Source organism: Mustela putorius, unplaced genomic scaffold (genome assembly GCF_011764305.1).
Source record: "Mustela putorius furo isolate JIRA1106 unplaced genomic scaffold, ASM1176430v1.1 tig00003863_pilon_pilon_pilon, whole genome shotgun sequence".
Classification (NCBI taxonomy): Eukaryota; Metazoa; Chordata; class Mammalia; order Carnivora; family Mustelidae; genus Mustela; species Mustela putorius.
This window is the reverse complement of record NW_025422015.1, coordinates 27,281,887-27,296,681: the sequence shown is the minus strand read 5'-3', so window position 1 is coordinate 27,296,681 and position 14,795 is coordinate 27,281,887. Positions and strand designations below refer to the sequence as shown.

The window sequence follows — 14,795 nt, the reverse complement described above, 5'->3', positions numbered from 1 at the left end:
GAACTTGTTTTCCTGTGCCTCATGAGTTCTGGGCTTTGCAGACATACTATCTAAGAATAGACTGGCCTTTTTCTACCATATTTTGCAATAAATAAATCTGTAAATAGTAGCAAGGGTATCTCTACTCTTCTGTCTCTGCTCCCTTCAATTCTTTGGTAACTTAGGTGCTCCTAGATCTAACAAGAGAAAAATTACCAAGGCATTACACTGTTAGTATGAATCTGCTTTATAAAAATTGGGTAACTTTTTACTTAGAATCTAACTTATTGTTTGTTCTCATTCTGTTTGTGTATTTATATAAAGTATGTAACTTTTTTTTTTAAGATTTATTTATTTATTTGACAGAGATCACAAGTAGGCAGAGAGGCAGACAGAGAGAGAGGAGGAAGCAGGCTCCCTGCTGAGCAAAGAGCCCTATGCGGGGCTCGATCCCAGGACCCTGGGATCATGACCCAAGCCGAAAGCAGAGGCTTTAACCCACTGAGCCACCCAGGTGCCCCAGTATGTAACTTTTTTTAATCCGTTGAAAGTGAGTTGGCTGCACTGTAGGCTTTTACCCCATACCTCACTGTGTATTTCCCAAGAGTAGGAATAGTCTCTTAGGTAGCCAGAGTATAGTTATCAGTTTCAATAAGTCAGTGCAATTATTGAATTTTATTTTGTCACCTACTTTTGTTGTCACCCAGTAATATCCCTTTATTTATTTCTTTGCTTTTCTGTCTGGGATAGTATCCAACCTGGTATCAGGTATTGCATTTGGTAATATCTCTTTTAGGCCTCTTTTAGTTGTCACACTGTCACAGCCTTTCTCTTTTTATAAGACATTGACATTTTTGAAGAAGACAGTGGCCTGCTGTCCCTTCCAGTGTTTTAAATATAATGTTCTTGTGTTACGTGTTCTTGCTTGGAATATTTCATAGGTGGTGATGTGTTTCTCTCTGAGTGTCCCATCTGGAGGCCCATGATATCCATCTATGCCTAACTGGTGATTAGGTGACTTTTGACTATCCATGTTATTTGTGTTTTCTGTCTAGCTCCCTATGGTATCAGAGAATCTACGAGAAAAACAGGTTCTCAGAAGGAAATACCAAAGGGGATGGAAAAATGGTAAGTAAAAGTTTAATATGATACTATTTTGAGAAGAAGCATGTTACTGTTTTTAATTAGCTAAGTTTAACAGTCTTAAGGTCTTTCATGGATTTTGAAATTGTTTTCTTTTTCTAGCCCAGAAAGCCATGTTCCTGTTTCCTTGAGTTATCATCTGAGTGATATGTTTTTTGACTTGTTAAACTTCGCAGCTGAGACCCTCGTATTAGGTGGAAGACTAGTCTATTGGTTACCAGTGTATACACCAGAGTATGTAATGCTAAATAATTTTATTTTTAATTTCACTTTTGTTATGGTATTTATATAACATTTTCCCCCTATTTTTAATTGGATTTAGAGTAAATATCTTTGTGTTTAATGTTTATAATCGTCTTTGTTTACCTACATATGTGTATAAAACAGTCCCCTTCCTCTTACTGATTGAATTGCTTTGACCTTTTCATTTTACGTCAGGAGTTGGCAGACTATAGCCTGTTGGCCAGATATGGTCCTCACCTGTTTTTATAAGGCATTTGAATTAAGATGGGTTGAACTAAAATGGGTTTTTACATTTTTAAAGAGTAGTTAAAAAAGAAAAAAAAGCAAAGAACATGTGACAGAAATATATGTGGCCCACTAAGGCTAAAATATTTACTGTCTGGTCCTTTAGAGGGAAAGTTTGCCAAACCTAGTTGTGTACCATCATTAGCTCAGGGTCTGATATATCATAGCTGCTGGTAACTGTTTTGTTAGGCCACAAACATAGGTAATTTTTAACAACTTATTTGAGGGATTCATCTGCCACAAGCTAGCTTTAATATATATTGGCTATTATGATGGCCTTAAATGCAGTAAATCTTTTTTAAAAGCTAACACTGAAATAAAAGCTGTGCTTATATTTAAAGCTTTGATTATGTTCCACATGATTGGTTTGGGTTTTACTATTCAGTAACTATTAATTATAAACAGAGCTGTGTACATCAACAATGGAGCAAATGATGTCTTGAATAAGACAGAATCTTTAAATTTGAAAGATAATTTAATATCAAGCTCAAAATTTGGCTGTTTCTCTAATCTGCCATAGTAATCTTTTAAAAAAATTATTTTAGTTCTTATGTTTACTATACGTAATTGTACAGAAAGCATTTTAGAACAGTGTTAACTTGTCTGTCTTTTCAATATGGCAGATGGTCCTCAGCAGTTGGAAGCTGTGCTGTTTTTTGTTTTAAAAATGTTGTATTGGAGGTTACTGTGGACTGACTTTAGTCACATTTTTAGTTATCAGCTGATAAGACTGTACACTGTACACGTTCATGTCCAGACCCCTTAATGCTGGCCTTCTGTTTTGCTTCCAGTCATAATCTCATGTAGTCTTTTCAATTTAGAAGTAAGGAAAATTCCAAGGAGTGAATTGATTAGTCTATAGTTAATAGCTAGCTAAGCTAATTGGTTTCCTTATTCCTGTGGCTATGTTTGCTTAATTCAACAGTCTACCAGATCTCATGTGCTTGGTATGGGAAGCAATAGATGGAGTTTTACTAGTATTTTTGGAGAAAATCACTTTTGTTTGTTTCTATACAGAATGGTTCCTGCCTTAGATAAGCTGAATTCTAGCAGCAGTTTTTTAAAAGATTTATTTATCTGGGAGAGAAAGCCTGCATGCAGAGTCAGGGAGGGGGTAAGGGGAGGAAGGGAGAGAATCCCAAGCAGACTCCCCGCTGAGCTTGGAGCAGGATGCAGGGCTGGGTCCCATGACCCCAGGATCACTGAGCTGAAACCAAGAGTCAGACACTCAACTAACGGAGCCAACCATTGGCCCCCCACTTTTTTTTTTTTTAAATTAAGATTTATTTATTTATTATCGAGAGAAAAGCTTCCCATTTTAATTTAAGTTTCAGGACTAAATTTTTAAAAATTTTATTTTGAGATAATCTCAGACTTACATAAAAGTTTCAAATGTAACACAAAAAACTCTCCTCATCCAGACTTTTCCAACTACTAATGTATACCTATTAATTCTTCTTTCCTCACCCATTACACTAGTCACATATTCATTATCATTCTTCTTTTTTGGAGTGATTTGTGAAGTTGCAGATAATGATGTCCTATGACCCCTACATACTTCATTGTATTTCTCAGAAACAAGGACATTCTTGTGAAACCACAGTCAGCCCTCCAAGTTTGGAAATCAGCATTGATAACACTGGTCCATTTTATGGACCCTATTCAAATTTTACGAGTTGCAGTCCATCTGAGAAAATGGGCTTTGTTAAGCCATCAAGTCATTCTTTTCCAGTCTAGAATATGTCCCCATTTTTTCTTATCTTTTGTATCCTTGACAGTTTTGTAGAGTATATGGCTTATATTAAAGGTTGGCCCTCAACGAGGGTCCAACTGGTGGTGGTGTTTTTTTTTTTTAGAGAGAAAGAGACATGGCAGGGTGGGGCAGAGGGAGAATTGATGTTTCTTTTTTGACCAGATTCAGGTAGTGCCCTTGGTAGGAACACCACACAAATTATACTGTGTTTTTGTACGTTGCATTGGGGGGCATATGGAGTTAATCCCTACTAGAGATCTTTGATTTGATCATCTGATTATTTTGTTCTCTCAGGGTTCTCCACTGTGAGCCATCATTTTCTCCTCTGATTAGTATTTCATGGGGGAGATATCCCAAGATTATATCAAGATCTTGTTCTTCATCAAATCCCTCTTCACAGTGACAACGCCATTGTTGACAACCACTACAATGATGACTTTTCCGTTCCATCATTCCTTCTGCATTTATAAGTTGGCATCTAACTATAAGGAAGAGTTTTCCCTTCATCCCCCATTTGTTTACAAATTTATTAATTTATTTTGCTATGGAATCATGGGTGCTTATGTTATTCATTGGGTTATAATTCATTACTATCCCTATTTTGTTGCTTAGATTATCTCAGATTTGATCAGTGGGAGTCACTTTGAGGTGGTTCCTCTGTCATTTTGAAATGTCCCCATAGTTTTGGTATACTTCTTATTTTTTGGCGTTTCTGACTGTCCATTATTTTGTACTTTATTATTCAGTTATAATTGGAGTTGAATGTACTTTAGAATATCTTTTGTAGTTCTTTTGTCTTTTCCTTTCTCTTTTACAAAATTAAATTGGAGGTACTTTAAAGTATTTTTAATATTTCTAAAGATCTTACAAAATGGACACTGGATATTTTTTTATGACTTCTTGATTTTAATAATTTGCAACAAGGGAAAATTTCCACATGCATATTATCAGAGGAATATTTTAAGAGTAGAAAACGGATACATATTTTTATCACTTTTTTTTACCTTAGCTGTTTATAAAGGGAAAGACTTTGTTCAGGTATGTGGCTGATGCACACATGGGAAGACTATGTTCTTTACTTCCCTAACTTCATCCTTGAAGAAAGTTATGTCCACATCCTTTGATGTTCATTACTAGACTTCTGTTTATCCTTCTTCCTTTTTAAAAAATAACTTTATTTCCATGTATTTTATGCAGAATATACTCCTAGTAATAAGATTGTTTCTCCAGTTTCCTCTGGGATATCTTTATCTTCTGTGCAACCTCCTCTTCTGGTTTAGAAACAGTCTACTCTTTCAGTAAGGATCATCTTACTGAGGCAGGAGAGCTCACATACGGGTTAATCCAAGCATGAGCGCTGTAAGTTGTATGTCGTCACATCTTGGGGGCTGTTCACCTGGAGGTGCTTAATAACCAGAAAGTCTACATCCAAATCCATAAATTCGGCATTATTGTCTGCATTTGTAAGCATGTGCAGTAAAAATTCAGCATTCTTTGGGGCCACCAGCTGTTTGACCTGGGCACACTTAACCACCTCTGCCATTGTAGCGACAGAATGGCACATGGCTTCTGCAGTGTGACATCCTTCAGATAGTCGGTGGCTTTTCAGATCTGCATACCCCTGATGGCCTGGATAGTTTCATGTGTGTTCTTAAAGTGAACACGAAGATTTGAACCTCTTGATTTGCATGATTTTGGGGGTTTTCTGGGTCAAGGGAGTAGCAAACCATTTTCAGAGGTCACCTCAGGCTGATTAGGAAGATAATCTCCTTCCCTTTAACCTAAAGTGATCTTACTAATGAATTATTATTACTACTGTTAACTTATTATTATTTTTTTATTTAAAGAGTTTATTTATTTATTTGACAGACAGAGATCACAAGTAGGCAGAGAGGCAGGCAGAGAGAGAGAGGAGGACGCAGGCTCCCTGCGGAGCAGAGAGCCCGATGCAGGGCTCGATCCCAGGACTCTGGGATCATGACCCAAGCCGAAGGCAGCGGCTTAACCACTGAGCCACCCAGGCGCCCCTACTACTGTTAACTTATTAATGAGCTTAGTTTGTCGTGTGTTTGTCAGGAAATGAATTATTTTTACTTCTGTATTGTATGCCATATAAAATCTTTGTTCTTTTAAAATAGCACAAAATTATTAGGAATTTAAGACCAAAATCATCTGCAGAAGTTTGGAATAATTTTCTTGCTTCCGAATTAAACAATTTAGAATTAGTTTGATTATATTGTATTAAAAATATGGCTTTTTATTGAACTAAGAATAAAGATTTTATTTTAAAATTATATATTAGCACAGTTCAATTTTAAAACTTTTTTTACTTTTGGTGTAGTGAATATAGGCTTTTAGTCCTAATACTGAATTCATGTATTCAACCAAATTCTGTTATGTGATTCAAGTTTAACAATAAGAATTACAGGGGCTCCTGGTTGGCTCAGTTAAGTGTTTGCCTTTGGCTCAGGTCATTATCCCAGAGTCCCTGGATTGAGCCCTGCATTGGGCTCCCTGCTCAACAGGGAACTTCTGTTATTCCCTCTCCCTCTGCCCTGCCCAATCCCCAACGATGTGCTTGTGCTCTTGCTCTCTCCCCTTCCTTCCTTCCCTCCCTCTCTCTCAAATAAATAAAATCTTAAAAATAAATAAGAATTACGTATTATAATCAAGTTCAGGTATTATTCTTTAAACCCAGGGCATTTTGAAAACTATAAGACATAATACAATTAAAGTACTACCTAAAAGCTTAAGTTATTTGTGAAGAATCATTGGAGCTGATCATTGAAAAAGGATTTTCTTTTTGGCAATTTAAATTGCAGTGAAGAAATTGCTACTCAACAAACTTGCTGTGTTTCCTCAAATATAGATTTTCTCCACTTTAGTGTAGTACATGTTTTTTACCAGCATCAAGATAATCTGTATACTTTGTATCTTTTCACCTTTATTTATTCTGTCCCTATCTTTGATAAACCATTTCTTCTTTTCTCAGCTGATAAAATTCTGGTCATCTTTCAAGGCCTGGCTTAATTGTAGCCACCTCTATGATACTTTTCCAACCCTCCTCAGCAGAATTAATCTTTAATCTGTGCTCTCATAATTGTTTGTTCTTATCACTCCTAGGGACTGACCACATAAAATTGCTGTAAACTGCTGGTATTTATCGGTTTATTATCCACATTTTCAGCTATTTGCAAGTCACCCTGAAGATCTGTGTGCTATTCATTTGGGTGGCATAAATTCAACTGCTGTGTGTTTGATATTACAGGAATTACTAAACTACTTTGTGCACTTGTCTGCTCAGGCTTTAAGTATCCATGTAGTGTTCTTTTCTGATTGACATTAGACACAGATTACTCTCTTGAGGTGATTAGAAACTTTGTGAAAGATGTTCTTTAATAGAAATCCCATTGCTACTGCTTGTGTTAAAAACATTGACAAAGTAAAGAAGCTTAATAAAGTATGCCCCAGCGCAGGATGTGTGTGGGGGTATTTTCCCCCCAATTTTATTGAGAAATAATTAACATACCTCACTGTGTAAGTTTAAGGAGTGCTGTGATGGTTTGATTTACATAGGGGATAAACTTTAGTAAAATGAATTTTGGAGTGGCTCAGAGCAGTGAAGGGAATATGGTTTTTGGGTGGTGTTATGTTCAGTTAGCCACCATATAGTACATCATTAGTTTTTGATGTAGTGTTCAGTGATTCATTAGTTGCATATAATACCTGGTGCTCATTTTTTCTTTTAGCAAGGAAACAAGAAAAAGTGATCCCTTGACCTGTTTTCAGTGAGTGCTCTAATCAGTGCAAAATCTTTTCTCAAATGGGAGGTGAAATTCTAGTGTTATTTGGAAGTAGCTTGAGGCATGAAGAATCATAGGAAAATGAGTATCAAAATTGATTCATGGTAAAGCTAGAGGCCTATGCACATAGTTAGTTTTGCTTTTTAAAAAATAATGTAATATAATTTGTATATCATGAAGGTCACCTTTTTAAGTTTAAAACTCCATCGTTTTTAGTATAGCCATGAAAGTTGTGCAACCATTACCACTTTCTAATTCTGGAACATTTTTGTCACCCCTAAAGAAACCCCATATACATAAGCAGTCACCACCACTTCTGCCCCTGGCAGCCACTTATCTATCTCTGTGGACTTTCCTGTTGTTTCCTGATTTAGGTTTTAAATAGATGTTTGGATTGTAGGGCTATAGTAATAAAACCGAAGTGAAAATAGCATACTGTACTGTCATAATGACCCAGCCGTGGAACAGATTTATGGCTTCTATTTAACAGTTTGTAAAAAATTCATTGCAGTATGCTGGTATGAAATATATTAGGACATATATCGTTAATTGATACTTTTAAGTTCTTAGCGTGTTGTTTTGGGAGTATGGTATACTGCTAAATTGATTGGTTCTAGTATAATAGGGTAATGGTTAAAAACTAGCTTGTTAATGATAATGATGACCCAAATGATGGTTCTTTCATGCTTAACCTCAAAAGATCAAGCTGCAAAGGTAATTAAAATACAGAAATGTTTTTCTGCTCTTAAGCCAAATGCCTGGTGACTCGGTTTCAGCAGCTTAGCATCATTTGGGTCATCAGTATCAAGTATAGTTGCATTGGGTTTGTACTTTCAGATTTGATTTGTGAATTTGTCTTGGTTTTATAGTTATATAAGCATATGGACTTTACATCTCACTTATATATCTTTATGTTACCTTTTAGTACAAATCTTTAAGTCCACTCTGTCAGGAAATAAGAATTTTTCCCCTTTAAAAAAAGGATACATAACTAAGTTTAAACAATACTGTTTCAGAAATCTACAAACCATGCTTTTTCTAGCTTAAAGTCAAGGCTATATCTTCTTTCTGTTAACCATGGTGTAGAATGTATTCCTTCATATCATAAATGCTTTGTGTAAAGATTCTAGATTTGATGTTAGCTAATGTTACGAGAATACAACTTTCCTGACTGTATAGTGAATATTAGAGAATTGTTAGATCAGGTGAAAACTGAAATGGTCTTTAAGTACTGGAAAGCCCTAAGAAAGGATGCAGAGGATGACTTCAAGAGAATTCTTTCCACTGATAAAACAGTGAAGTGCATTATGAATGTTGCTTGGTAAGTGGGTGTTGAAGGTTTTGAGCATGTGGTTGAGGTAATGAGGGAGACTTCATTGAAGGTCAGAGGGGCTAGAGAACTCAGTAAAAGAGTGGTAGTGAAGACCATGTTGACGTATTGGAACAGGCTACCTGAAATGGTAGTAGTCCTTTACAGGAAGTGCTGTTTGGCACCTTTCCAAGTTTGGACCAGAGTTTTAAAATTTCCCATGTGATAAATGTTTGTGGAGACAATCTAGGAAGGTATCAACATTTGCAAAGGAGAAATTAAAAAGGGCAGTCTGTGGTGTTCTTAATGGTACCTATACCTGGTGAGCCCCCTCCGCTGCTGTTCTTCAGCATGCTGCTCCATAGCTATTTCCCCCTCATCTGTCACCTGTGTCTTTTGGCAAGATTGATGCCAACAATCTAGCAGATGTCAGATGCTGAGCTACTGCAGCCTGACTGTCCTGCTTTCCAGGTGTCCTCCTCTCCATTCACGTAGTATGTGTGCTGGATAGCAGCAGTCACCACTGCTCATGATTGTGGTTAAGGTGACCATGAAGTATTTATTTTATTGGTAGATTATTTGAATAATCTTATAAATAACTTTAGTCCTGTATTTACAAAGTAATAGAGGTCTTAAGATGCCATTGAAATTTTGCAGGGACACTTCATATTATGGGGAAAGTATATGCTGAGTGGACATTATTCTTTGGGAATTTATAAAAATTTCCACATGAATCAGTCCCTCATGAATGTCAAGGGGTTGTTGTAGAATATATTTCTGTCTAATGTGCTCTTGTGAGATGCTTTAGGATGGAGTTATTGTCTTGTATTTTTGTGGTTTAAATACTTGGTATTTTTTCATAAAACATACTTGCATTCTTAGTCTACAGGTAAAAGAATTTACCTGTACCTTTACTCCTTTTTTTGGATGTGGTAATATTCAAATACTTTGCTTTTTAAAAATATAGATTGTTTATGTATTATCTGGACAGTTAGCCTGTGTGAAATAAAATGGAACAGCATGTAGTGGGGGAAGTCCATATTACATTGGACAATTCTGTGATGATTCTGTGTGGTATGTGCATGTGAGCCTAAAGGTCAGCTGTTCTTTCTTCAGATACACTGAAGAGATGGTACCCTGGCACCCTTGCCTGAGGCTTATTAGCAACTGTGAGCAGAAGCTTTCCAGCCACACATCAAGGCGCTTGATAACAATGGAAAAGGTGAAGGAATTTGAGGTAAATTATCCTAGTATTTTTTGGCTAAATTCTGGAAGAATCCATATATTTCTTTTAGTTTTCTTGTAATGGAGTTTGAAAATGTTAGTCCTTGATCTTTAAAAAGTTACCAAATTCAGGAAGGGGTAGAAGTTCAGGAGGTTTGTGGTATTTGGTGGAATTTAGAGGGTAAGAGTTGGTTATAAAAGTTGAATAGCAGAATGGAAATTTTTTTTTTTTTTTTTTTTTTTTTTTTTTTTTTTTTTTTTTTTTTTTTTTTTTTTTTTTTTTTTTTTTTTTTTGATTTTATTTATTTATTTGTAAAGAGAGAGGTGAGAGCGAGCACAGGCCAGTGACAGGCAGACAGAGTGGAAGGCAGAGTCAGAGGGAGAAGCAGGCTGGTTCGATCCCAGGACGCTGGGATCATGACCTGAGCCGAAGGCAGCTGCTTAACCAACTGAGCCACCCAGGCGTCCCGCAGAATGGAAATTTAACTTCTCATCTTTGCCACTAATGCAGTTTAAGACAAACAAATAAACAAACAAACAACACAATTAAACAACCGTTGTCTAATTAGCAATCTACTAGTTACCCATTTTTCTCCAAAGGCAAGTCCTACTTGATTACAGACTATTCTGAAGAGAAAATTTCACTTTATATAATGGAAAAAGTAATTTGCTGCTGTTAGGGCCCAACACATGTTCTTGCCCCACTTTCTCTGATACACACACACAAACACACACACTATTCTTGGGAAGAACAAAACATCTGTTATTTCATATCCAGATCAGAATTTATACGAATAATGCCTCATAATGGAGCTTAATTAAATCTACAGAATGCTCCTTGGGCTTTACTTGTCTGGACTGACAACCACAGCTTTCCAAAGTAAACTTCAGTGAGCTCCATCTTTGTTTTTGATCTCTAGGGTAAGCAGAAGGCAGATTCATCTCCATATTTGATGTTTTTCATCTAATTCACAGCTCATGGATTCTTTCACAGTAGGGAAACCTAATATTTATTTAGTGCTTTTTGAATATATTATTGTGTATTTCTTGTTTTTGTCCTTTTAATTTCATTTGCTACCTGTCTCTAACTTAGATTTTATCACCATATATCTGGTTTGTGCTAACATCTCCTAAATTCTCTCTTCCATTTTTCACACCTCTAGTTCTTAATTGTTAAGTGACTCTTCCTAAAACACTGTATTCATTATGTTACTTCTTTATGCGAAAAGTTTAGTGACTCCTTTTCATTACCAAATGAGATTCAATGTAATATAAACATTCTTCAGTAATCAAGCTCCAATATCAGGGCATTTCTGAAAGTTTAAGCTGTTTATGTATATAAATAGTTGGTTCACGTTCAATTAGGGGTGGTTGTGTAGGTGTGTATGTATTTATATACAGGTATATGTGATACAATTAATGTAAGTGTCTGTCATTTTTAAAACAAGTTTATATTCAAATGATAGATATGCTTGGGCTGGCATCTTGTACTCATATCATAATTATTCTGTATATCCTTGAAACTTTAGATTTACATTTAAAGAAATATATTAATATTGAACAGTTATTTTGCTGAATAGTAACACCTTGCTTTTCTTCAAATTGTGTTACTGGACTTTGGTGCTCACATTTTATAGGAGACATGTCATTTAATTGTTGTTTTTTGGAAATAACCTATCCTGAGAATGATGATCTACCATTAAATGTTTAAAACATTAAGAAGACCCAAAAATTCTAAAAGAGGGGTTCCCAAGTTGTTTGACACAATGACAGCCTTCTGCAGTGACTTTTGAATGGACAACATTTATTTGTATATACAATAGAAGTCCTCTTAACTAATCTGCATTTCAAACCCAGTTGACTTACTAGTACTGGCCATTTTTCTTCTAAAACACCAATACTAATGCCTATAACATGTCAGATATTTCCAGCTAGTGACTTGCTTGATCTCTACTCTATCTGTACACTTCTGTTTCTACCAGCTGAATTGTCTGTGTGCAATGAATCAGCTGTGTTTGTTTTGTGAACTGGTTAAGCCAGTTGTATTTGTTATGGTAATTAGGAAGTCTAACTAAACACTAGTTAGACCAGGGAAATGTGAGTGTGAGAATAAAGTTGTCATTTCTAGAAGAGCTAAGTGGACTACTTCAGAAAGATTGGATCAAGTGAGTTGCAAAGAAAGACTCTTGGACTCGGAATGTATGAGATGACGATAAAAGGTTGAAAAAAAGTTAGTGCAATCTAGGTTTCTCTACCCAGATTTGCTGTAAGAATCTTTATGTTCTTGCATCATTTTACAGAAGCCAAAACTGAAAATCTTTGTAGGTTCTGATTCTATATCACAAGATTGATAAACGAGTATATAATTTTTAAAGTTAAGATGTTCAGTGTATTTACAAAATGTTTTCAGTTTTTCTTGCTTCTACTGACTTTTTCAGTTAACTAACTGTAGTATTAGTCTGTTTGGGCTGCTATTGCAGAATACCACAGACTGAATGGCTTAAATAACAAGTTTATTTTCTTACAGTTGTGGAGACTGGAAGTCCCAAGGTCAAGGTGCCAGCAAGTTTGGTTTCTGATGATACCTATCTTGCTGAATTGCAGACAGCCACCTTCTTGCTATATTCTCTGTCCTGTTGGATTAGAGCCCCACCCTTACGATTTCATTTAACTTTAATCATCTCCTTTAAGGTTTAGTCTCCAAATATAGTCAGGTTGGGGGTTAAGGCTTTAGTATATGAATTTGCGGGGGACACAGATCAGTCCATACCAGTAACAATTACCAACATCTATCACAGTGAAAAAGAGGCCTCTATTGCATGTTAAAGTATGCTTTTTTCATGCTCTTCCAATTAGTTATTTATCATATATATGTTTGTTTTTTAATATTTTGAGGGAAGTAAGGCATTTGATAATTTAAATTAGTAACACTGCAGCTCTTAGAAATTGCAGCACTTAATGTAATCATTTGAGTTAGTAATAACATTTATGTGCCAGGCACATGAGTAATACATGTAAAAAAAAGAAATAGTACCTGTAGATTTGATAGTTCTAAATCTTGATATTAGAAAGTAAAATGAATGACATCAGCATTCTTTATTTTGTGGCCTTCATAAATAGTACCAGCACCAGCATATGATGTTTATGATGGCTTTGAAACACTGTTCAGAAGAAAATATAGAGAAAGGACTCTAATAATTGATGGGGCCACATAATGAACCAGTCATTTCTTAGTGGCAAAGTAGGGACCTGTTGTCATTTCTCATTTTCTTTCCTTTAAGTTAATTTATTTAGGAAAATCTTTTTTTTTCTGGTACTCTTTCCAGATTTATAATATATCTATAGGCAGTCTATTGGAAGAAATTTTATCCCAGATATTTTCTAGAAGAAAGAACCCTGTATGTATACAAAAAATAAAGTTAGATACAATGAAGGATAAAATATGACTATAATAATGATGGTTTAAAAATATTTTTTTAGGGCGCCTGGGTGGCTCAGTGGGTTAGGCCGCTGCCTTCGGCTCAGGTCATAATCTCAGGGTCCTGGAATCGAGTCCCGCATCGGGCTCTCTGCTCAACAGGGAGCCTGCTTCCCTCTCTCTCTCTCTGCCTGACTCTCTGCCTACTTGTGATTTCTCTCTGTCAAATAAATAAATAAAATAAAATCTTAAAAAAATTTTTTTTTTAAGAAAGGTATTGTTAAGATAAACTAGTTAAAAAATGTTAAAAGAGGAAAGAGGAAAAGTTAAAAAAATTAGAATAAGAAAAAAATTTTTAAAAATTTAACTTTGCAAGACTAAAAAATCATGGGGAGAAAGCCATGAATTCCATGATTCGCTTTCCTTTCCTCTGGAATTCTACTGTTCTCCTTGATCAGTGAGCTTGGTCTTGGCTGGATGTTCTTATTGATCTTCTGGGGGAGGGGCCTATTGCAGTGATTCTCAAGCGTCTTTGCCCAAGGCAGAATTTCATTGCCCTAGCCAGGGGCCGGGCTAAGTAATCTTCATTCGCTCTCGGAAATTTTTGTTCCCCAAATGCTTTCTGAGAGCTCTGGAGGATGGGAATGAAAATGGCGGCCTCCCAGTCTCCTCCTGCCTGGAGGATCCGAGAGCTGGGGGCCCCATTCCTCAGTGCACTCTTGGAAAAAAAGTGCTCGATCACTCCAGTCTCCCTGATCTGCAGCTATGCTCCGAGCTCACCTGGCCTGTGACCAACCAATCATTTTTGTCTGTGGTGCACAGTCCCGTGTAGAGTCTCCAAACCCAGCAGATTCCTGCTGCTCTGCTCTTCCGGTGGATGAAGGTGGGTCTACCGGGATCTGCCACTTTTGGGGTCCCTTCTCAAAGAGTAGTTGTCTGACTGTGCTGCAGATCACAGTTTAAGGTAACCCCAAGCTGAGAGCTCACTCCTTGGCTCCATCTCTGTAGCCGGCTTCGCTGCTTTGATACCTGCGAGCTCTGCTATACTCAGACACCCCCGATCCTTCTGTGACCCTGCACGACCTGAGACCACACTGTCCCCGCGAGGGCTCCACCCCCGCTTAGCCTCTGGGGTGATGTCAGTCAGTGAAGCAGACTTCTAAAAGTTCTGATTTTGTGCTCTGCTGCTCTGCTTCTTGCCAGGAGCTGGCCCCTCCCGCTCTGGTCTATCTTCCTGTTGCTTCGGATTCACTTTTCCACAGTTCCTACCTTTCAGAAAATGGTCAATTTTCTGTTTTTAGAATTGCTGCTCTTCTCTTCGGTCTTCTGTTGGGTTTGTAGGTGTTCAGAATGGTTTGATAACTATCTAGCTGAACTGTGAACTGATGTCATCTCAGTCTGCTACTTCTCCGCCATCTTGACTCCTCCCTCACCTTAGATGTTTTTAAACCCAGAAAGGCAGTGTTAATTTTTGTTTGTTTTTATTATTTTACTTTTGTCCTTTCAAATTGATATAAAAAAGAAGAAAAAAGGGGCACCCGGGTGGCTCAGTGGGTTAAGCCTCTGCCTTCAGCTCAGGTCATGGTCTCAGGGTCCTGGGATCGAGCCCCGCATCGGGCTCTCTGCTCAGCAGGGAGC

The 14,795-nt window shown here is 36.8% G+C and overlaps 1 protein-coding gene across 8 annotated transcripts in view; it reads left to right on the top strand.

The window, feature by feature from the left end:
• TRMT11 (tRNA methyltransferase 11 homolog) overlaps nt 1-14,795 on the top strand; it is a 58,502-nt gene that overhangs the window by 28,102 nt on the left and 15,605 nt on the right. For all 8 annotated transcript variants that reach the window (XR_001181855.2, XR_006602356.1, XM_045066395.1 and 5 more), the window contains 3 exons: nt 1,035-1,107; nt 1,225-1,356; nt 9,632-9,752. Coding sequence is in view for 6 of the 8 variants with exons in the window: in XM_045066395.1 (XP_044922330.1) it covers nt 1,035-1,107; nt 1,225-1,356; nt 9,632-9,752 (326 nt within the window). In the remaining 2 variants the exon portion in view is untranslated. The remainder of the gene's footprint in view (nt 1-1,034; nt 1,108-1,224; nt 1,357-9,631; nt 9,753-14,795) is intronic.